The sequence below is a fragment of the Panthera uncia genome, chromosome B1 (assembly GCF_023721935.1).
Source record: "Panthera uncia isolate 11264 chromosome B1, Puncia_PCG_1.0, whole genome shotgun sequence".
NCBI lineage: Eukaryota > Metazoa > Chordata > Mammalia > Carnivora > Felidae > Panthera > Panthera uncia.
In genome coordinates this window covers 138,934,257-138,959,527 of record NC_064811.1, presented here as the reverse complement: position 1 = coordinate 138,959,527, position 25,271 = coordinate 138,934,257, and the positions used below count along the sequence as shown (strand labels likewise).

The 25,271-nt window shown below is 39.3% G+C and overlaps 1 protein-coding gene across 1 annotated transcript in view; it reads left to right on the top strand.

The window, feature by feature from the left end:
* TMEM192 (transmembrane protein 192) overlaps positions 1–23,544 on the top strand; it is a 31,206-nt gene extending 7,662 nt beyond the window's left edge. Inside the window, exons 2-6 of the mRNA XM_049631286.1 lie at positions 1,050–1,196; positions 7,299–7,563; positions 12,826–12,960; positions 19,489–19,591; positions 20,150–23,544. Of these exons, the coding sequence (XP_049487243.1) occupies positions 1,050–1,196; positions 7,299–7,563; positions 12,826–12,960; positions 19,489–19,591; positions 20,150–20,288 (789 nt within the window). The 3' untranslated portion in view covers positions 20,289–23,544. The remainder of the gene's footprint in view (positions 1–1,049; positions 1,197–7,298; positions 7,564–12,825; positions 12,961–19,488; positions 19,592–20,149) is intronic.
* The last annotated feature ends 1,727 nt before the right edge of the window (positions 23,545–25,271 follow it).

The window sequence follows — 25,271 nt, the reverse complement described above, 5'->3', positions numbered from 1 at the left end:
AGTTGTAGGTTGTAGCTCAACCCCATCAGCTACTTCAGTGCCATTGCCACTAGTTGTTTTCGTTGAGAATCTGATATCTATAAACTAAAGTCTCCTCAAAGATCTAGCAGGATGACCTGTTTCCTTCTCTAAAATGTTTCAAGCATAACTAAAAGTCCAATAAAGCCTCCACTAGCTTTCCAGATTTTTTGTGGAACACCAGGATGTAGTTTAAGAATTGCAGCCACACACAGGGCGCCTGGGTGGTTCAGTTGGTTAAGCATCCGACTTTTGATTTCGGCTCAGGTCATGAGCTCACGGTTCCTGGGTTCGAGCCCCACATCGAGCTCTGCACTGTCAGTGCCTCTGCTTGGGATTCTCTCTTTCCCTTGCTCTCTGCCCCTCCCCTGCTTGTTCTCCCTCTCTCTCAACATAAACTTTAAAAAAAAACCCAAAAACTAAAAAAAAAAAAGAACTGCAACCATATGTAATTATTTCATCAATAATGTGAATGATGTTAGATAAATCAATATCTAAGTTTTGAGGGCTTAAAGAAAAAATGTTTGCTTTAATCTCATTCTGTATTATCTCATTTGAAGATAACTGAAGTTAAGATTTCCTGTACCCATTTTAATACTTGCTTCACCAATTTGTGTATAATAGTTGTCTAGAAGTTTATGGTCTTTTTAAATTGGCTCTAGGTAGGGAGTCTATTTTTCTTGCTTCTAACTTGTATAATGGTTTTTTAAAGCTTTATGGTTTATTTTTTTAATTTTTTTTTAACATTTATTCATTTTTGAGAGATAGAGACAGAGCGCAAGTAGGGCTGGGGCAGAGAGAGAGAGGGATTCACAGAATCTGAAGCAGCCTCCAGGCTCCGAGCTGTCAGCACAGAGCCCAGTGTGGGGCTTGGACTCATGAACCATGAGATCATGACCTGAGCCAAAGTCAGATTCTTAACCAACTGAGCCACCCAGGCGCCCCAAAGCTTTATAGTTTAGTAGATTTGTCTTAGAAACATAATCCAGAAAGTGGTGATTATAGTTTGCTTCTGTTTTTCTGTCCCTCAGGGCTCCTTGGATCTCACCCAAAGTATTGAAGATGACCCCCTTCTGGACACCCAGCATCTCCCACATCATTCATTACATGCTCATTTTAGACCCAGATTCCATCCTCTTCCTACGGTCATCATAGCAAATCTGCTCTTGTTAATACATGTAAGTTGGCTGGGACAAAGTAATCCATACAAAGGTGATGTTCTTAAATATATATAGAAGCTCTTTAGAGGGCAGTTTGGCTACATGTACTGACGTTTAAAATGTGCATACTTTTTGACTCATCTCTCTTCTTCAAAGAGTTTACTGTAGATGTATTTGCTCATGTGTCAGGGGATTGTTGATAATAGTACTCCTGTCCATGATATCAACTTACTGCCCCTACCACCACACAGAGGACACTTTGTATGTCCCATCCATATGAAAGAATGCTCTGCAGTCTCTGAAAAAGAAACAGGATGGATGTGCATATATTAGACCAGCGTTCACAATTATATTATTGAGTGTTTGCAAACATAGGTTTACAACAGTGTGCACAGAATGTTCCCATTCACACATTTTAAAAGAGAATTCAGAGGGCTGGTGTGCATGTGTATTCCTGGCTAAAAACAGATTATTTCTAGATGCATTCACATGACTGTTTTAACACTAGTGTCCACTGAGGTGGAGGACTGAGGGCCCCATAGAAGGAATACCTGATATATTTTACTATCTGCCTTTTGTACTATTTGAATTTTTTTCCCCCATATGCATGTATTTTTCAGTTACAAAAGAAAAAAGAGATGTAGATAAATCTATATATGTTGACAGAATCTTATCAATTTATCTACACTTAGGAAATAACGTTAAGCAGAGAAATCAAATTACAGCAGAACAATAAGTACAGTGGTGCACCTTATTTTATATTATGATAAAATTATAAATGTCTGGGGATTTTTAAAAACACACGTGTTGCTACCAGTAGATAAATAAGTCCTGGAGATCTAAGGCATAGCACAGTGACCACAGCCAACCATACTGTGTGTATTGTAAACTTGAGAGTTGCCAAAGGTTACATATCTTAATTGTTCTCACCACAGAAAGGAAATGATAATGATGTGAGGCGATAGAAGCGTTAGCTAACACCAAGGAGGTAATCATATAGCAATATATATTAATGTATTAAATCCACACGTTATAGGTGCACCTGGCTGGCTTAGTCGGAGGAACACGTGACTCTTGATCTCGGGGTTCGAGCCCCACATTTGGTATAGAGATTACCCAAAAATAAAATAAAAACTTAAAAAAAAAAAACCCAAAACAAAGTGGTACTCCTTAAACTTACACAATCAGCATCACGTACCAAAAGGAACCCCTAAATGGACAAACAAACAAGGGAAAAAATCTCCATGTATGAATGGTCTTGTTGTGGGCTTACTGATGGCTCTGCATCTACTCTGTTAAAAATCTCCATTTCAGTTGTCGAGATCTGAAGTGCGAGGGGACATAGTTATTCTTGGCTACAATGTGAGAAATCCAGAGGGCAAATTCTTAGCAGCCCAAGTGTTTATGGGGATGAATGTGGTTCATTGACTTGCTCAGCTGCTGCTCCAGTGACACGCACTGTGTAGCCTTGAATTAAGAACCGAATACCCTGACGGGGTGCTTGGGTGGCTCAGTCGGTTAAGCATCCGACTTCAGCTCAGGTCATGATCTCGCGGTCTGTGAGTTCGAGCCCCGCGTCGGGCCCTGTGCTGACAGCTCGGAGCCTGGAGCCTGTTTCGGATTCTGTGTCTCCCTCTCTCTGACTCTCCCCCGTTCATGCTCTGTCTCTCTCTGTCTCAAAAATAAATACACATTAAAAAAAAAAAATTTAGAAAAAAGAACTGAATACCCTGAGGAGACAGATGTGTCCTTTCTCCTTGTGTAGATCTAGTAAGTGCAGTGTGGTTCTGCCATGGCTTCTGATCCCCAGATTATCAACTGAAGCACTTCTTTCCTGATGCCACCACGTGCAGAGGTGGCCTCCTGGTCCCTGCATCGTGGCCGGTTTTTCTTCTTCTTCTTTTTTTTTTTTTAATAATATACTCCTTAATTCATGTAATGTACTCTTTATGTATACATACCCCCCACATACACACAAACATACACACATACCACTTAAAAAAAAAACTTTTTATATTAAGTTGCCTGCCTATGATATTATGGGGTCGGTTGCCCTAGTTTTAGGACTAAGAAAATATCGTGTTAAAAAACAAACAAAAAAAATACCAGCATTACCCTGATACCAAAACCAGATAAAGACACCACCAAAAAAGAGAACTACAGGCCAATATCTCTGAGGAACATAGATGCAAAACTTCTCAACAAAATACTAGCAAACCGAATCCAACAATACACTAAAAAAATCATTCACCACAATCAAGTGGTATTTATTCCTGGGTTGCCAGGGTGGTTCAGTATTCCCAAATCAATCAATGTAATAGATTACATCAATTTAAAAAAAGAACTATATGATCATTTCAATAATGCAGAAAAAGTATTTTGGCAAAGTACAACATCCATTCATGATAAAAACCCTCAACAAATAGGTTTAGAGGGAATATACCTCAACATAATAAATGTCATATATGAAAAACCCACAGCAAACATCATCCTAAATGGGAAAACACTGAGCTTTTCCTGTACAGTCAAAGAACAATGTTGCCTGTGATACATTCACAGGGATGTCTATTCTTACCACTTTTATTCAACATAGTACTGGAAGTCCTAGCCACAGTAGTCAGATAACAAAAAGAAATAAGTCAGAAAAGAAATAGTGAGTCAAACTCACTATTTGCAGACAACATGACCCTGTATATAGAAAACCCAGAAAACCCGAAAGACTCCACGAAAAAACTGCTAGAAACAATACACGAATTCAGTAGTGTCATGGGATATAAAATCAACATACCGGAATCTGTTGCATTTCTATACACCAATAATGAAGCAGCAGAGACATTAAGGAATCAATCCCATTTACAATTGCACCAAAAATCGTAAGATACCTAAGAGTAAAGCTAACCAAAGAGGTGAAAGGGCTATACTCTGAAAATGATAAAGCACTGATGAAAGAAATCAAAGGTGACACAAAGAAATGGAAAGACATTCAATGCTCATGGATTGGAAGAACAAATACTGTTAAAATGTCTATACTACCAAAAGCAAGTGGCACATTTAATGGAATCCCTATTGAAATACCAACAGCATTTTTCATAGAGCTAGAACAAACCTAAAATTTGTATGTAGCCACAAATTAGTTACCAAAGCAACCTTGAAAAAAAACAAAGCTGGAGGCATCAAAATTCTGAACTTCAGGTTATAGTACAAAGCTGTAGTAATCAAAACCATATGGAACTGGCATAAAAATAGCACATAGATCAATAGATCAGAATAGAAAACCCAGAAATGAACCCACAATTATATGGTCAATTAACTTCAACAAAGCGGGAAAGAATATCCAATGGGAAAAAGACTGTCTCTTCAACAAATGGTATTGAGAAAACTGGACAGCAACATGCAGAGGAATGAAACTGGACCATTCTCTTTCACTGTACACAAAAATAAGCTCAAAATGGGGTGCCTGGGTGTCTCAGTTGTTTAAGCGTTGACTTTGGCTCCAATCATGATCTCATGATCATGAGTTGGAGCCCCGAGTTGAGCTCCACACTGCTGCTGTGGAGCCTGCTTGGGATTCTCTCTTTCTCCCTCTCTCTCGTGCTTTCTCTATTTGTGCTTTCTCTCTCTCTCTCTCTCTCTCTCTCTCTCTCTCTCTCTCAAAATAAATAAATAAATAAAAGGAAAAAAAAAAACCCCTCAAAATGGATTAAAGACCTAAATGTGAGACCTGAGACCATAAAACCCCTTAAAGCACAGGCAGTAATTTCTCTGACATTGGCCATAGCAACTTTCTTCTAGATACGTCTCCTGAAGCAAGGGAAACAAAAGCTAAAATAAACTATTGGGACTAGATCAGAATAAAAAGCTTCTGCACAGTGAAGGAAACAACAAAACTAAAAGGCAACCTACAGAATGGGAGAAGACATATTTGCAAATGACATATCGATAAAGGGTTAGTATCCAAAATCTATAAAGAACTTATAAAACTCAATACCCCAAAAATAATTCAATTAAAAAATGGGCAGAAGATATAAATAGACATTTTCCCAAAGAAGATATCCAGATGGCTAACAGACCCATGAAAATATGCCTAATATTACCATCAGAGAAATGAAAATCAAAATGGTAATGAGATATCACCTTGTATTTGTCAGAATGATTAAGATCAACAACACAAGAAACAACAGGTGTTGGTGAGGATGTGGAGTAAGGGAAAGTCTCTTGTCCTGTTAGTGGGAATGTAAACTGGTGCAGCCACTCTGGAAAACAGTATGGAGGTTTCTCAAAAAGTTAAAAATAGAACTACCCTACAATCCAGCAATTGCACTACTGGGTATTTAACCCAAATAATACAAAAATACCAATTCAAAGGGATACATGCACCAGTATTATTTACAATAGGCAAATTATGGAAACAGCCCAAGTATCCATCAACTGGTGAATGGATAAACAAGAGATGGTGTGTGTGTGTGTGTGTGTATATATATATATATATATATATATATATATATGTATATATACATACATATATATGTGATAGAATATTACTCAACCATAAAAAAGAATGAAATCAAAAGAAAAAATTTAAAAAATAAAAAGAATGAAATCTTGTCACTTGCAATGACATGGATGCAACTAGAAAGTATTATGTTAAGTGAAATAGAGAAGGACAAATACCCTATGATTTTACTCAAGTGGAATTTGAGAAACGAAACAAATGAGCAAAGGGAAAACAGAGAGACAGGCAAACCAAGAGACTCTTTTTTTTTTTTTTTAATTTTTTTAACGTTTATTTATTTTTGAGACAGAGAGAGACAGAGCATGAACGGGGGAGGGTCAGAGGGAGAGGGAGACACAGAATCTGAAACAGGCTCCAGGCTCTGAGCAGTCAGCACAGAGCACGACGCGGGGCTCGAACTCATGGACAGTGAGATCGTGACCTGAGCCGAAGTCGGATGCTTAACCGACTGAGCCACCGAAGCACCCCAAGAGACTCTTAATTACAGAGAACAAACTGATGGTTATCAGAGGGAAGGTTGGTAGGGGGATGGGTTAAATAGGTGATGGAGATTAAGGAGGGCACTTGTGATGAGCATCAGGTGATGTATAGAATTACTGAATCACTATATTGTACACATGAAACTAATATTACACTGTATGTTAACTAATTGGAATTTAAATTAAAACTTAAAAAAAAACTGAGAAAAATGTCTATATGCTACTTTATGTATAATGGATCAATTTGGTCCAATGTACAATGTTTTATAGTATAGAGTATATGGTGACCGTTCAACTATTTGCTTTATGTTAATAAGCACCTTGAGTTGCCATAGCAAATATTACTATTCTTGACAAATCACTTTGACAAATCACATATATTTTACTTTATTGAATTTTTTTAAGTTTATTTATTTACTTTGAGAGAGAGAGCATGAGCAGGAGAAGGGCAAAGAGAGAGGGAGAGTCCCAAGCAGGCTCCGCGCTGCCAGCGCCAAGAGTCAAACACGTAACCAACTGAGCCACCTAGAAATAAAGTTTTTTAAATGATGCTTTTTATTAGTTAACCTTTGAGGCACTGAGTTAATGATGTTCACTCTTTTCAATAAAAGAGAAGTGAGCAGATGGGGCGCCTGGGTGGCTCAGTAGGTTAAGCGTCCGACTTCGGCTCAGGTCATGATCTCGCTGTCGGTGAGTTCGAGCCCCGTGTTGGGCTCTGGGCTGATGGCTCAGAGCCCGGAGCCTGTTTCAGATTCTGTGTCTCCATCTCTCTCTGACCCTCCCCCGTTCATGCTGTGTCTCTCTCTGTCTCAAAAATAAATAAATGTTAAAAAAAAATTCAAAAAAAAAGAAGTGAGCAGAAAGCTGTTTACCATTTACTCATCTCTGTTAGATGGATTGGGGGTGATTTGTCTTATTTGTGATTTGTTTCCAAACTTCCTGTAAAGTTTCCTCCAAATTTTCTGCTTAAAATGTCTGTAAAAAGGCAAAAAAAAAAAAAAAAAGTTTTAAATTCATTTATAAAAACAGGATAACAAAATCATAGGTATGAGTATGTGCTGGGATGGTGATTATTATTTCTTAATTCCAAATATTGAAGATTAATCCTACTGCTCTCCTTTCCACCAGGTTGTGTTTGTCATTTTGGCGTTTTTAACAGGTGTACTTTGTTCTTACCCGAATCCAATTGAGGACAAGTGCCCAGGAAACTATACCAACCCATTGAAAGTTCAGACAGTCATAATCCTTGGGAAAGTTATTTTGTGGATTCTGCACTTCCTTCTTGAGCGCTACATCCAGTATCACCACAACAAAGTAAGAAACCGAGGCTATAACATGATCTACCTGTCGACAAGGCATCTTAAAGGACTTGCCCTGATGATCCACTCCACTGGTAAGTCTGGCTCAGCTGGTCTGTGGCTTGCGTCAGTGGCAGAAATGATAGCAGAAAGAAAACGTGAAATTTGACTTTATAATCCAATATATTCTCTCATTTTTGTGAGATGTGTGTGGTGGCCACTAAAATTGGGATCACCTTAATGTCTTGAAGCTTTTTAAATAATATATTACAGCTTTAACTTTTCTTTGACATCTGTGTTTGCTATTCTAGGGGAGGGAAAAAATTTTTCCCTCTACCCTTTTAGGTAGATTCTTTTCTTTTCTTTCTTTTTTTTTTTTTTTTTCTGAGCCAGCCAGATGCCCCTGACATTTTAATTTAACTTTAATTCCCATATAGTTAGCATACAATGTTATAGTAGTTTCAGGTGTACAATATAGTGATTCAACACTTCCTTACATCACCTGGTGCTCATCATGACAAGTGCCCTCCGTAACTCTCATCACCTATTTCCCCCATCTCCCTAACTCTGTTCCCCTCTGGTAACCATCAGTGTGTTCCCTATGGTTAAGAGTCTGTTTCTTGGTTTGCCTCTCTCAAAAGACCTTCTTTTTCAGTTTGAGTCCAGAATAAATGCTTACACATTTTGAAACCAGATTCGAAATTATTTTTTTCCTACAAAAACAGCTGTACAGAATTTAATTTTTATTTTTTCTATGCTCTATTAGTATATTTTCTATTTATTTATTTATTATTTTATTTAAATCCAAATTAGTTAACACATAGTATAATAATGATTTCAGGAGTAGAACCCAGCGATTCATCACTTCCATATAACACCCAATGCTCCTCCCAACAAGTGCCCTCCTTAATGCCCATCACCCATTTAGCCCATGCCCCCACCCAACACCCCAGCAGGAATCCTGTTTGTTCTCTGTATTTAAGAGTCTTTTATGGTTTGTCTCCTTCTCTGTTTTTATATTATTTTTGCTCCTCTTCCCTTATGTTCATCTATTTTGTTTCTTAAAATCCACACGTGAGTGAAATCAAATATTTGTCTTTCTCTGACTGACTTATTTCACTTAGCATAATACACTCTAGTTCCACATAGTTGCAAATGGCAAGATTTCATTCTTTTTGATTGCTGAGTAATATTCCAGTGTATGTATATACCACATCTTCTTTATCCATTCATCAGCTGATGGACATTTGGGCTTGTTCCATTCTTTGGCTATAGTTGATAGCGTTGCTGTAAACATTGGGGTGCATGTGCCCCTTCGAAACAGCACTCCTGTATCCTTTGGATAAATTCCTAGTAGTGTAATTGCTGAGTCGTAGAGTAGTTCTATTTTTAACTTTTTGAGGAACCTCCATACTGTTTTCCAGAGTGGCTATACCAGTTTGCATTGCCACCAGCAGTGCAAAAGGGTTCCTCTTTCTCCACACCCTCACCAACATCTGTTATTGTCTGAATTATTAATTTTAGCCATTCTGACAGGTGTGAGGTGGTATCTCGTGTGTGTGTGTGTGTGTGTGTGTGTGTGTGTGTGTTTTCCATTGTGGTTTTGATTTGTATTTCCCTGATGATGAGTGATGTTGAGCATTTTTTCATGTGTCGGTTGGCCATCTGGATGTCTTCTTTGGAGAAGTGTCTATTCATGTCTTTTGCCTCTTTCTTCATTGGATTATTTGTTTTTTGGGTGCTGAGTTTGATAAGTTCTTTAAGGATTTTGGATACTAATCCTTTCTCTGGTATGTCATTTGCAAATATCTTCTCCCATTCTGTCATTTGCCTGTTAGTTTTGCTGATTGTTTCCTTTGCAGCAGAAACTTTTTATCTCGATGCAGAAGCTTTTTATCTTGATGAGGTCCCAATAGTTCATTTTTGCTTTTGTTTCTTTTGCCTCCAGAGACATGTCAAGTAAGAAATTGCTGCAGCCAAGGTCAAAGAGGTTGTTGCCTGTTTTCTCCTCTAGGATTTTGATGGTTTCCTGTCTTACGTTTAGGTCTTTCATCCATTTTGAGTTTACTTTTGTGTCTGGTGTAAGAAAGTGGTCCAGGTTCATTTTTCTGCTTGTCGCTGTCCAGTTTTCCCAGCACCACTTGCTGAAGAGACTGTCTTTCTTCCACTGGATATTCTTTCCTACTTTGTCAAAGATTAGTTGGCCATTCGTTTGTGTGTCCATTTCTGGGTACTCTATTCTGTTCCATTGACCTGAGTGTGTTTTTGTGCCAGTACCGTACTGTCTTGATGATTACAATTTTGTAATACAGCTTGAAGTCTGGAATTGTGATGCCTCCAGCTTTGGTTTTCTTTTTCAGGATTGCTTTGACTATTCAGAGTCTTTTCTGGTTCCATACAAATATAGGATTGTTTGTTCTAGCTCTGTGAACAATGCTGGTGTTATTTGGTTAGGGATTGCATTGAGTAAGTAGATTGCTTTGGGTAGTATGGACATTTTAGCAATATTTGTTCTTCCATTCCATGAGCATGGAATATTTTTCCATTTTTTTGTGTGTGTCTTCTTCAATTTCTTTTGTAAGCTTTCTATAGTTTTCAGTGTATAGATTTTCCACCTCCCTGGTTAGATTTATTCCTAGGTGTTTGATGGTTTCTGGTGCAATTATAAATGGGATCGATTCCTTGATTTCTTTTTCTGCTGCTTCATTATTGGTGTATAGAAATGCAACTGATTTTTGTACATTGGTTTTATATCCTGCAACTTTGCTGAATTCATGTATCAGTTCTGGCAGTTTTTTGATGGAGTCTTTTAGATTTTCCACATAGAGTATCGTGTCATCTGCGAAGAGTGAAAGTTTGACTTCCTCCTTGCTAGTTTGGATACCTTGGATTTCTTTGTGTTGTCTGATTGGTGAGGCTAGGACTTCTAATGCTATGTTGAATAACAGTGGTGAGAGTGGACATCCTTGTCATGTTCCTGACCTTGGGGGGAAAGCTCTCAGTTTTTCCCCATTGAGGATGACATTAGCAGTGGGTCTTTCATATATGGCTTTTCTGATCTTGAGGTATGATCCTTCTATCCCTACTTTCTTGAAGATTTTATTAAGAAAGGATACTGTATTTTATCAAATCCTTTTTTAAATTTAATTAATTAATTTATTTATTTATTTATGTTTTTTTTAGAGAGAGAGACCTAGTGCAAGCTGGGGAAGGGCAGAGAGAGAGGGAGACGCAGAATCTGAAGCAGGCTCCAGGCTCTGAGCTGTCAGCAGAGATCCCAACATGGGGCTTGAACCCATGAACCATGAGGTCACGACCTGAGCCAAAGGCAGACGCTTAACTGACTAAGCCACCCAGGTGCCCCGTCAAGTGCTTTTTCTGTGTCTATTGAGAGGATCCTGTCGTTCTTATCCTTTCTTTTATTAATGTGATGTATCACATTAACTGATTTGTCAATATTGAACCAGCCCTGTGTCCCAGGAATAAATCGTGCTCGATCGTGGTGAATAATTTTTCTAGTGTATTGCTGGAGCCGGTTGGCTAGTATCTTGTTGAGGATTTTTGCATCCATGTTCATCAGGGAGATTGGTCTGTAGTTCTCCTTTTTAGTGCGGTCTCTGTCTGCTTTTGGAATCAAGGTAATGCTGGCATCACAGAGTTTGGAAGTTTTCGTTACATTTCTATTTTTGGGGATAGCTTCAAAGGGATAGGTGTTAACTCTAAATGTTTGGTAGATTTCCCCTGGAAAGCCATCTGTCCCTGGACTCTTGTTGGTTGGGAGATTGTTAGTACGTTTTCTTAAGGGGCAAGCTGCGAGTTCATCCACTCAGTGATGTTCTCAGTGGAAGCTGCAGGGCCATGCTATAACAGAGAAAGAAGCATATTATAGAGATGGCTGATTTGACTCATCATGAAAGGGGTGACATTTTTACTATTCCCTGGGATAGAGTTTGGCTTATATGTTGAACTGCTGATATGTAGTACTTGTTTTGGGCCAGAAGATGTCACTATGACCTTTCCTGCCACCCACAAAGATAAAAGCAAAACCCATTTTTAACTTATATGAATTATGACAAAAAGAATGTTCAAGTGACCGGTCTGGAAATAGTATTTTTGAAGCCCACCAAAGGATTGTCTAATCTTTACCTTTCCTCTCACTTTCAAATTCTTGCTAATATGACCCTTAATCTGTTTCTAAGCAATCGGACCCTTACTTTAATCACAAATGGCAACACTTTTATGTTGCTCATATAAGGAAGGACCCAGAAAATCAAAGAGATTGGGACGGGTATTTACCTTGTTTCTATTTTCTTTAAGTATTTTTTCCTTATATGAAGAATAAAAAGGTAAATCTATGAGGCTATAGGATTTCCAGCTAATCAGATGAGTGTAACTATTGTTTTTATCGCTGGTGATAATATTGTCAGATGGTGATTAGCTTCATCCTGATACTTTTTCTCTATAAAATTGGAGATATAATATTTATCACACAAACTCTATTGTAGGAGGAAGTGAACAGTGCCTAGTAGGCATTCGAGGAAGGGTAGGTATCCCCAGAATTATCAGAATAATTCTGATTTCATGTAATCCTTCACAGTTGCAAGTACATTGCCATACAACCCTTCCTCCAAGCAGGTCCCCATGGCAAACTCCGTCATACACTACGCTACGGCAAGACCTGGGCTCTTTGCTCCAGAATTGTATTTTTCTTCTGTGTTATATTTTGATGGTCTTCAAAACCAAGTAATAGGTATGCTGAGCCAGGAGTGGGGAGGGGGAATAGCTCATATTTATCAAATACTTGCCATTATAAGTATTTTTCACATATTGACTCATCTGTGCCTCACAACAGGACCGTGAGCAAGGTCCTGTCATCCCCATTTTTCAGACGAGGAAGTTGAGGAGCAGAGGTATCAGGTCACTTGTCCACGGTTAGCAACGTGTCCCGGAGTTCCATCCGGATGGTGCGGATAACCGCAACATCCTTAGCCTCGCGGCAGTCTGTGTTGTTGCAGTTTGTCACCAGCATGGGCGACCAGGGTCCTCGTGCCTCTGGATTCTGAAGAACTGGGATAGTGCAAAGTTCTACGAACTGCATCCTTTCTCAACTGCACACAAGACTCAACGCATATGCCATTGCGAATAATTTTATAAAGCAAAAAATCATTTCTTAGCTTTTAAGTATTATGGGGCATCATTAACTCAGACGGGTTGGGGTTTTTTTCCTCAAGAGAGCAGCAATTTGGGGCTTTTGTCCTTTTGCTCCCTTGACTGCTCAGTGTAAGTGGCCCCGTTGTAAGCCTGCCCTGGGGCCGGCTCTGCGCTCTGCTGACTCTGTGTTTCTTTCTCCTCCTCAGGCAACACGGCTCTTCTCCTCGTGCTGTGCGTGCAGCACTCCTTCCCGGAGCCCAGCAGGTTGTATCTTGACCTCATCCTGGCCATCCTGGCCCTGGAACTCATCTGCTCCCTGACATGTCTGCTTACTTACACAGGTAAGAATTACAACTACACAGTTGGGACAGACCCCTTTAACTGCTTGTTCCATCCCTGATAGTGGGAAGTTTGCTGTTATCTTTGCAGCAGGGTGTTTCTAGTAGCTAAGAGCCTCTTTAGCACCTCTACCTCTCGTTGCTGACCACATCCAGACTTCCTCAATTTCAAACCAACAGGAAGATACCAACGAGTCACGCTTCTAAATGTGTGTCATCAACAAATCTTAGTCAACTCAAGTAATGCCTGATCGTTAAAAAATACAAAAACAAAAGAATTTTAAAAACCCACAACCATTTGCTTCCCCAAAGGCAACTGAAATGTAATTCTGGCATTAAATTTAAAATAATGAAATACAGGGGCACCTGGGTGGCTCAGTCGGTTAAGCACCCAGCCCTTGACCTCGGCTCATGGTTCGTGGGTTCGAGCCCCATATGGGGCTCTGCGTTGGCAGTGCAGAGTCTGCTTGAGATTCTCTCGCCCACTGTCTTTGCCTCTCTGCCATTTCTGTGTTCTGTCTCTCTCTCTCAAAATAAATAAATAAACTTAAAAAAAAAAAGAAAAGAAATACAGGGGTATGTGGGTGGCTCAGTTGGTTAAGCATCCAGCTCTTGATCTCAGCTTAAGTCTTGAACTCTAGGTGGTAAGTTCAAGCCCGTGTTTGGCTCCTTGCTGGGTATGGAGCCTGCTAAAACATAATAATAATAATAATAATAATAATAATAATAATAATATAATAATGATAACAACAAAATACAAAGTAAGTAAGTAAATAAATAATGCGTACAAAACTGCATTTAGCCTAAACTTCCTTTCGGATAAACTATTTATGAACCCATTTTCTAAATTTAGAGCTGTCTGAGGGTTGGTCTGTTTGTCTGTCTCTCTCTGTCTCTTTGCCTCTCTCAGAACTCTCAGTGGTAAAATTAAAGTAAGCCTTAGATACGTTAACATGAAAAATAGATGGAAGGATACTTTTAACAGAAAAAAATTGAAGCCCTGGAAAAATCTAGATGTCATTCCTGCTGCAATATTGGCATGCTATACAATCTGTCCATAATAGTAGCTAATTTTCACCCACGAACATATGGCCAACTAATCTTTGACAAAGCAGGAAAGAATATCCAATGGAAGAAAGACAGTCTCTTCAGCAAGTGGTGCTGGGAAAACTGGGCAGCAACATGCAGAAAAATGAACCTGGACCACTTTCTTACACCATACACAAAAAATAAACTCAAAATAGATGAAAGACCTACATGTGAGACAGGAAGCCATCAAAATCCTCGAGTAGAAAGCAGGCAAAAACCTCTTTGATCTTGGCCACAGCAACTTCTTACTCAACACGTCTCCAGAGGCAAAGGAAACAAAAGCAAAAATGAACTATTGGGACCTCATCAAAATAAAAAGCTTCTGCACAGTGAGGGAAACAATCAACAAAACTAAAAGGCAACCGACAGAATGGGAGAAGATATTTGCAACTGACCTATCAGATAAAGGGTTAGTATCAAAAATCTATAAAGAACTTATCAAACTCAACACCCAAAAAATAAATAATCCAGTGAAGAAATGGGCAAAAGACATGAATAGACACTTCTCTAAAGAAGGCATCCAGACGGCCAATGGACACATGAAAAAATGCTCAATATCACTCATCATCAGGGAAATAAATCAAAGCCACAATGAGATACCACCTCACACCTGTCAGAATGGCTCACATTAACATTGGTGCATTGTTACATTGTAACATTGTTTCAATCTCCTTTGCATTATTGGTGGAAATGCAAGATGGTGCAGCCACTCTGGAAAACAGTATGGAGGTTCCTCAAAAAATTAAAAATAGAACTAGCCTATGACCCAGCAACTGCACTACTAGGTATTTATCCCAGGGATACAGGTGTGCTGTTTCAAAGGGACACATGCACCTCCATGTTTATAGCAACACTATCAACAATAGGCAAAGTATGGAAAGCACCCAAATGTCCATTGATGGATGAATGAATAAAGAAGCTGTGATATATATATACAATGGAGTATTACTCAGCAATCAAAAAGAATGAAATCTTGCCATTTGCAACAACGTGGATAGAACTAGAGGGTATTATGCTAAGCAAAATTAGTCAATCAGAGAAAGACGAATATCATATGACTTCACTCACATGAGGACTTTAAGGCACAGAACAGATGAACATAAGGGAAGGGAAGCAAAAATAATATAAAAACAGGGAGGGGGACAAAACATGAGACTCTTAAATATGGAGAACAAACAGAGGGTTACTGGAGGGGTTGTGGGAGGGGAGATGGCTAAGTGGATAAAGGGGGCATTAGGGAATCTACTCCTGAAATCATTGCACTATATGCTAACTAATTTGGATGTAAATTAAAAATATGAAATTTAAAGGTAAAAAAAAAAAAGTACCTAATTTTCTGGCACTGCTCAACAGTTATTTTGTGACAATAAAATATCTTGTCCATTTTGAAAGAGATCATTTCTCTAATTATGAAGGACAAAATCACATCGGTCTCAGTTTGTTTCATTTTACTGTTTTGTTTTGTTTTGTTTTGTTTTTTTGCATACCCTTAGGCCTATAGAAGAGTACTTAGAATGTGAATGGAGTGACTAGTTTGTAAATGTGAAGGATGTCACATTATTGACTGATCTTTGTAAATTTTTCTGTAGTTATCAGCTAACGATGAGACAAATTATGTAGAGGATTACATTTCTCCCTCACTCTAAAAACATAAATTTGTTGGGGGGTGTGGGAGAGGGGAAAATGGGTGATGGGCACTGAGGAGGACACTTGTTGGGATGAGCACTGGATGTTGTATGGAAACCAATTTGACAATAAGTTATATTTTAAATAAGTAAGTAAGTATCATACCCACTTAACCTCCCAGAAAAGAATGAGACTTTAGTTTTAAAGTAAGGTTTATTTTCCAATATATAAGAAACAGCTTGCTGTGTCAGTAAAGTGATCCATGTGACAAATGAATATTGAATTACTTTATTGATTAAGATCAGGTCCATTCTAAACACATCTGTCAAATGCTGTAAATGAGGTGATAGTTTAGATCTGAATATGGAACTGGCATGTTATGTTCCAGTATCTCTACAACTTTTCTTTACTGCGAGGGTGCAAGACTTCTTGTATTAAAGTGTTTTCTGTAATACCTGTGGAATGGTCTATGACATACAAGGAGGTAACAATCATATTCCAGATACCATTTGAATGTCATCATGTAAATAAGAGGAAATTAATACTGTTAAAATGTAGTCCAAGATTTATTTGTCTAGGATTTATTGTACCTTTTTAAAAAAATTTTTTTTTTAATATTTATTCATTTTTGAGAGACAGAGAGAGACAGAGCATAAGCAGGGAAGGCGCAGAGAGAGAGGGAGACACAGAATCCGAAGCAGGCTCCAGGCTCTGAGCTGTCAGCAAAGAGCTCGACGCAGGGCTCAAACTCACAAACCCGCAAGATCATGACCTGAGCCGAAGTCAGACGCTCAACCGACTGAGCCACCCAGGCGCCCCTATTGTACCATTTTGAAAGAATTTGCTGTAGCATTTTTAATTAATTATAAGTAAAATAGGCAATGTTAAAAACAAAAAGACAAAAACCTGAGAGTGTTTAAGAGGTAAAGGAAACAGATGTTCCAAAAATCCTGACTGGAATTCATTTTCACAGTTGGACACAAATATATCAGTTACATGGAACCTAAACTTAAAATAATTTTATTTTATTCTTTTCCATTTATTTTAATCCATTGTCTTCCTAATTAAAAAGAATTGCTTTATTCTATACTCTAAGACTTAATGGCATATTTCATCTTCATTCACATTAAATTTTAAATTTTTATCTGAATAAAAATGCCATTAAAATTGTTTAAATCTCAAATAATATGGTTCCTAATGTTAGAAAACCTGATAATTGGTATTTCAGACCTGTAAAGTAAATAGATGGTTTACACAGGGAAGTGTTTATAATGATAATAATTATAAACTTCGGGTTTCTGCAAATATTGAATTGCTTTAGAAGATTCAAGTATGACTGTTTTACCTCCACGTCGTCAATAGTAGGCTTAACTTTTTAAATTATAATGTTCCCTTAAATGTACTGTAGGTTCTGATAGGAGAGATTTAGGGAATAGCTTCTAGAGACAAATGTTGCTTTTATTCGGTGTCATGGAAAATTTAAGATAGGTTCCCTGATATATGGATTTTTCTTGCTTCTCCATACTGAAATGATTTTAAACAGTAGTGAGTTTTGGGGTGCCTCGGTGGCTCAGTCGGTTAAGTGACTGACTCTTGATTTCGGCTCTGGTCATGATCTCACGGTTTGGGAGTTCGAGCCCCGTGTCGGGCTCCATGCTGACAACCAGGTTCATGGGTGGCCTCCAAACTGCCACATCCACTGGGTCCTCTTCATGTCTTCATCTTTGTGGCAGTGAACAGTGACTGCGCTTTCCTCATGCTCCTCCTGCCTTTGCAGATTCGTTTTCTTTACTTCTTTAATATTGGTAGGTTTTGGTGTTCCCTCGTCTTTTTTCATCCTACATACTCAGAGTTACCATCTGTACACTCATGGGCAGCCCTCAGATGAACAGAGCCACCCAAACCTTTACATCCATCTGCTTAGTGATAATTTCCATCCAAGTGTTCCAGTGTACCAACAAGGCAGAGGTGGAACATCTTTCTCTTCTCCCAAACCTTCCCCATCCCATCCCTCCTCCCCATCTCAGCTAGCAGGATCAGCCTGCACCTTTTAATCAGAAACCTAGACATCCTTTTGGATTCTTCCTTCCACCTTACTCTCCCAGGGATCAATCATCAGTACTGTTCAGTCTGTCTGCCTCTCAAACTTGTCTCCTTTCCTCTGTCACTGCCACTGCCTTAAGTAGACACTCATCACATCCTGTGTGGACAATTCCCTTCCTCTGTCCTCTTCATTTGTATTCCTTACTCCTGCTAATATAATTGTATTCATAGGTAAATTCAAATCATTAACAACATCCCTGTTCAGAGTTTCCTTTTTTTTTTTTTTTTTTTTTTTCAGAGAGAGAGAGAATGTATAAGCACCAGCAGGGGAGAAGCAGAGAGAGGGAGAGAGAGCTGACAGTGCAGAGCCTGGTTCAGGGCTTGAACTCACAAGTCGTGAGATCATGACTGGAGTCGAAATCCAGCGTCAGATGTTTAAAGGACTGAGCCACCTGGGCGCACCCCTGTTTAGTATTTTCTAACGGCCTGAGGAAGAAAATCTGCAATCTTGTTGTGGCATAAAAGGCTCTCCATGAGCTGGCCCTACTCATCCCTGCTCTTCAGGGATGATGACGAGATGCTTTCAATAACTTGCATTTACTCTCAGGGCAAATCTAATGCCTTGGCACGGCAACACCAGTCACTCATATCTTCCCTACCTACGTTTCCACCCCCTCATACACACACACACCTTGTCAAGGTCTTAAGTATTTGTTCAGGCTCTTCCTGCACCTAAAACACCCTTCTTCTCTACTCCTCTAGTCTGTGTGATTAGTTCTTGTGTTTTCTTCAAGGCTGGATGCAAGCCCTACCCTCCTCCCTCTCCATGATCCTCCCTCCCATCCCACTGCTGCTGAGTTAAGGGGCAGCTTTCCAGGGCTGTCACAGCTCCTTGTGTAAGCTTTGATTTTTGTTCTTTTCTTTTTTTTTCTTTTCTTTTCTTTCTTTCTCTTTCATTCGTTCGTTCATATATTTATTTTGTACAAGAGAAAGAAAGCATGTATGAGCAGGGTAGGGGCAGAAAGAGAAAATCCCAAGATTGCTCTGAGCTGTCAGCACAGAGCCCGACTCAGGGCTTGAACTCACAAACCATGAGATTATGACATGAGCTGAAATCAAAACTCAGACATTTAACCTACTGAACTACCCAGGCGCCCCTTGGTTCTTTCATACTGCCTTGGAATGTAGACTTATCATCTGTATTTTTCTCTGGACTAGTAGCTCTTTTTATAGGGTAGTATCAACAGTGAAGGCTTCAAAGTTTTGGTTCCTGGATTAGAAACCTGGCTACTTGTCTACAGCCATACCCTGACGTGCCTGTTCTTGTCTGATCTTGGAAGCTAAGTAGAGTCAGGCCCGGTTAGTACTTGGCTGGGAGACCTGGCTACTTAATTTAATTTCCCTGGACTTCACTTTATTGTGAAAAGTAGGCATAATAAGACCATCTACTTCAGGGGATGGTTCTGAGAACTGAATGAGGCATTCCGTGTAAAATAGTTTGCCTGTGTTTTAAATTCACAAAGAAATCATAGCTGTTATTATTATTATCAATAGTAACAATACTGTCTGTATACCCAGTGTTTAGGACAGGCCTGGCACATAGACTTTCAAAGATTTGAGTACATCAATAAACAAACCTGTTTATTCATTTTATGAAGCATTTTTACCCATATTAACTTACTTGAAAAGCATAGCCAATTAATGTAATTTGAATAAGTGGAAATACATTTTTTTTCATAATTATCTAACCTGACAATGACTTCATTATTTTAGTGAAAATTCGAAACTTTAATAAAGCCAAGCCACAGCCTGATGTACTTGAAGAAGAAAAAATCTATGCTTACCCCAGCAATATAACCTCGGAGACTGGATTCAGGTAGGCTTTGGGTGGGGTGTAAAAGACTAGAGAGAGAATTATAAAAATTTTTCTCCCCTGGAAATTTAGAAAACATTCTAATGCTTGGAGTTTATTATTATGCATATGTGCCTTTTTTGTTTGTTTGTTTTTGGTAGAAGTTTATTTATTTATTTTGAGACGAGGGGGGAGGGGCAGAGAGAGAGGGAGGGAGAGAGAATCCCAAGCAGGCTCTACACTGTCAGCATGGAGCCCAATAGCAGACTGGAACTCATGAAGCGTGAGATCATGACCTGAGCTGAAACCAAGAGCTGGATGCTTAACCAACTGAGCCACACAGGCACCCCCATGCATATGTGCCTTTAGAATTAAGTTCCATATGCTTAATTCCATTCAACTGTAATGAAACCAAGTCTAATGAAAGAATCTTATTTTGGGATATTGCCTTGGCTTAAAATATCTTAAGAAAGAGTCACAAATACAATATGCTGTACTGAAAACTATTAGCGACCCATTTGCAAAGAGACCAATGAGTATTGGTGAATTTGTGCAACCCGTTAATATCCTGATTGTTTGCAGGACTATTTCAAGCCTAGAAGACATCGTTGAAAAACAAGGAGACATAATAGCGTACCTGAAGCGACACAATGCCCTGTTGAGTAAACGGTTGTTGACTTTCACTTCCTCCGAGCTAGACTCTCCACCTAGTAGAATGTGAGAGACTCAAGGCCAAGACAGCAGGTGCAGAGGACTCCAGAGTAACATAAGACTGACTGACAAGCTGTCCTGGGGAATTGCAGCTTTTGCCAGATAACATTTGACAATTTTTGTTGGAAACTTGAATTTCATTTTCACCTGTGTGGCTGTTCAATATGTGGGACTTGCGGGTCACTTGAAAGGTACTTCATCGGTAACTCAAGGAGGTCTGTTTTTGCACATTTTATAGTTGTTTAACTGCCTGGTTTATCATAGGATCAAAAGTATAATTTAAACACCTCCTCACTCAATGCTTGTACCACATGACATTAGAACCCTGTAATAATTTGGTTATTTATATAGAGAAAGTCTGACTCGATAATCTATTTTAAACAGGGTTTTGATCAAATAAGTTCTTTCCATTCTCAAACTGATGAGAGAAGTCATTGTTTCTGGTGGTTTATGTTTTTTCCCCCTTCAGAGCTTTGTCATGTACTTGACATGCTCATGTGGTTTGGGATTACAGCATGACCTGTGCTGCAGCTTTTATGAAGCATTTCCTCACTGTAGGACCCAGATCTCACTAGGTGATTTCCTATGCAAACTCCTACAGTTTTCCATTCTCCAGAAATAAGATACTGAGTTTACATGGACCAGTGTTAGACTGACCAGTGTTGCTTGTTACATCGGCAGTACTTTTCATTAGCAACGACTGAAATACTTAAGAGAAAACTTGAGAACTTTCCCTTTATTTTTTTTATTTTATTTATTTATTGAGAGAGGTGGGGGACATGCACAGGACAGGCAGAGAGAGAGAGAGAGAGAGAGAGAGAGAGAGAGAGAATCCTAAGTAGGCTCCACACTGTCAGCACAGAGCCCAACATGGGGCTCGAACTCACGAACTGAGATTATGACGTGAGCCAAAATTAGAGGAGTCAGACTCTCAATCAACTGAGCCATTCAGGCGCCCCCCATCTTTATTTTTACCCTTCTTCAAGAAGTTGCCATAGATTTCAGTATTGACTGTGCCTTGACTAGATCAAGAAAGATATGTTCTGTGACTTTAATTTGGTCTAAAAAGGGAAAAAGGACCTTTTTTAGTCTTGGATTATACTTTTTTTTTTTTAGGTTTTATTTATTTAATTAATCTCTGTACCCAGTGTGGGGCTTGAACTCACGACCCCGAGATCAAAAGGCTCCGACTGAGCCAGCAAGGTGCCCCTTGGATTATGCTTTTAAATTATAGGAATAAAATGTCATATAAACTTATATAGATATTAAACATTATCTCATTCTCCAGGGAAAATGAAGCACTTTATGAGTAAAGGGCATTATTTCCCCAGTTTTCCTAGTTTGCCCTTTTAATTTATCCATTTGCTATTAGCACCTTTATATACTGCCCTAGAAAGCTGAATATGAGGAGAGGGGATATTGTGATTATGTATGTTAGTCACTAGCTGAATAATATTTCATTTGAAAACCCTTAAATATTAAATATTTCATTTGAAAACCCATCCAGGTACTTATGGAGGCCAAACACCAAGCTTCCCTTAGATATAGCGGTTACTGGACCATTCTAAATTTTTTTTTTTTTTTTACCAAGGTAAAGGTGATGGTATATCCCCTGTAGGCAATACCCTTGAATCCCCAAATGACAACATCTACAAACTAAAGCCGAAATTATATTTTTAAGATTTAGATTGTATCCAAGTTTCCCGACTTCTCTCTCCCTCCTCCCCCTCCCCCCTTCCTCCTCCTCCTCCTCCTTCTTCTTTTTCTTTCCTTCCTTTTTAATAAGTCTATCTCAAAGTCATTGCCTTCTCTGGAAATCTGTCTCTGTGTTCTGGCAGAAGCCATAAACTGCCTCTGTTGGTTTGCAGCCTCCTTGGGAGCTTCCTGGGTATAATCTGAAACTGGCCCCACATAGAGGACAGAGAGCAACCAGAGAGAGGCAGAGCACTCCAGATTGGCAGGTAGGAGGTTTAATGAACAAGGGAACTTGTGTACAAGGCTTGTCTTGAGAGGCGGGCTGTCAGGTAAACAGATCTCTGCATCCACCCACCAGAATCTTAAGTTTATAAAGAGGCCTTAATTGGCCTCATATACCATCCGGAGGTCTCAACAGCACGTTATTCTCCCAAAGCTGTGTCCTCGGAACAGCTCCCACTGTGAGACGGTGGGCAGAACGTCTATTCCAAGGACAGGGGAGGGGTGAGCAGCCTCCGATTGTCCAAGTCCAGCTAATGGGTCAGTTGGCAATCATGTCCAACAGCCTTCAGCTATTTTCCTTTTCAAAAGGAAAACACCAGTGGTAGACGATTCTTATTTAAATTCATTTGGATCTATAGTCAGTTTCTAAGGTGTATAGGATGAACTTTGGTTTACAGAGAAAGATACAGTTAAAAAGTTAGGATGCTCAGATTCTGATGTGATGTCTATGTAACCGCAAAGACTTCTCTAAACTCAATCATGAACGTACCAAACAATGAGCAAAAATGAGATGAAGTATCGGAACTAGGAAAACAGGATAATGAACAAAGCACTTTAAATGTTAAGCATTCTATTCACCAGGCAGGTGGTGTGGTGGCACAGCAGACACAAAACTTAAGGAGACCCTGGTTTGTAAGGAGGAAGAGGACTAGGATTTCTAGGCTCTGTGCTAAGTGAAATAATGGCTATAAGTCCGAGGAACTATCGGAACTTCAGGCCAGGGCACCCTGGCAGGGAAGGGGCTGTAGGAATTCCAGGCAAATGAATGAGTAAAGGAGCAAGGCAAACAGCTGCAGAGATCACAAGCGCTGTGCACTTGAGTGTGAAGCACGACATGGGAGGAGAGGCGGACATTATCAGATCTGGGAGAGTACCTTCTTGTTCTCTGTGCTGAGCGGCCCGCCCTGGAATGGGATCCGATGAAGAGTCTCAAGCAAGGAAGTGACAGAGTCCGTTTTATTTTCAAGAGCATCAGATTGTAGTACAAGGTGGAGAAAAAGTAGATGGCAGAAAGATTTGGCCCTGAACTAGGGCAGGTATAGTAGCATTCTATTGAAAGTACATATGTATATATATGTGTAACATAGATGTCTGTAATTTGGGGATTTTATTTCAGAGGACAATAGCATCATGACTTATATGTTAAAAGCTCATTTTTTAAAAGAGCACTATCGAAAACTATAAGGAAAAAAAGATCTGAAATCCCACTGCTAAGGAATTGTACCAGTTTATACTGCTTGTTGTCCCATACTTTCACTACCTGTGGGTGTTTTCCATCTATATTTAATTCTAGCCCTTCCAATGGGTTAAAATATATATATACGTATATACATATATATGTGTGTGTGTGTGTGTGTGTGTGTGTGTATGTCATTGTTTCATATTGCATTTCCTCGAATGCTAATGAAGTTGAGTGTTTTCCCCCATATTCTTTGACCTTTTATCAATCTTTCGTGACCTGTATATATCATCAGGTCTTTTGCTTATTATTCTCCTGGAATACTCTTTTTCTTAACAAACATAATCTCACTTTATATATAAGGGTAGTCCTCAGTTTCTATCTGTTGGAAATATTTCATTGTTCTGTGTTCTTCTGCTATGATCTCTTCAAACACTGCAGCCTAGATTTTATCTGCTGCAGCCCTGGTGAAAAAGTTCACACAAATGCATCCCTAAAAGCCACATCAGATGTTTCCTTGTGTGAGAGCCAGCAGTGTCTTGAGTGAATTTTAATATACACAGCTTCTGAAGGTCCTTTTCCTTCTTCCAGGGATTCAGACCCAAGTCTTACATGAATCAAGCTAATTCTTTTTCCTTTAAGGCAGCATTCTCCAACCTTGCCACTATTTTTTTTTTTTAACATTTATTTATTTTTGAGAGACAGAGTGAGACGGGGCATGAGTAGGGGAGGGGCAGAGAGGGTCGGGGGCAGGGGGGGCAGGGGGGACACAGAATCCGAAGCTGGCTCCAGGCTCTGAGCTGTCAGCACGGAGCCCAACGCAGGGCTCGAACTCATGAACTGCGAGATTATGACCTGAGCTGAAGTGGGACGCTTAACTGACTGAGCCACCCAGGCACGCCCAACCTTGTCACTTGAAATTGACATTTCAAGTTGGATTGCCTTTGTTTTGAGAGGCTATGCTATGAACTGTAGGATGTTTATTAGTATTTCTGTCTCAAGGATGCCACTACGTACCCCCAGTTGTTACAGCCCAAAATGTCTCCATAACATGCATTTCATTTCATTTAACATTTAGCATTTAATTCAGAACTGACCATGTGCCCGAGTGTATTCTAGGTACTGGGAATTCAGGGGTCAGTAAGACAGAGAGGGTTCCTGTTCTCATGGAATCTGCATGCTAATGATGGTGTGGGGGGTGGGAGTAGAGGAAAGATGGACTTAAACACAGTAGACAAATAAACCAACCATTGGGTTTAATAAATTCGATTATTCTGTAAATTAGACCTTGTGGAGTACTCTTATGTTACTATGACTTACAGAGAAAATTTAACTTCTGTGTACTATAGCCTTTCAGAAAATCAAATGACAAATGAAATGAACTTTATGTTCTTCTTCCTCCATCCTCTTTACAGAAAAGACTTACTTTAATGATCTCACAACTTGATCAGAGATGCTTTTAGAAGTCTTAAATTCTTAAGGAAACAAACTTTGAATATATGTCAATCACAAATCACAAAAATCTCAAAACATTACCTAGGTTTCTTAAGGAAAATTGTTTCTTTCTTTTTTTTAATGTTTATTCATTTTTGAGACAGAGAGAGGCAGAGTGCGAGCTGGGGAGAGGCAGAGAGAGAGGGAGACACAGAATCTGAAACAGGCTGCAGGCTCTGAGCTGTCAGCATGGAGCCTGATGCAGGGCTTGAACTCACAGACCATGAGATCGTGACCTAAGCTGAAGCCGGCTGCTTAACCAACTGAGCCACCCAAGTGCCTCCCTGCTCCTTTTTTAAAATTAATTAATTTATTTATTTTTAATAGTTTTATTTCTAAACC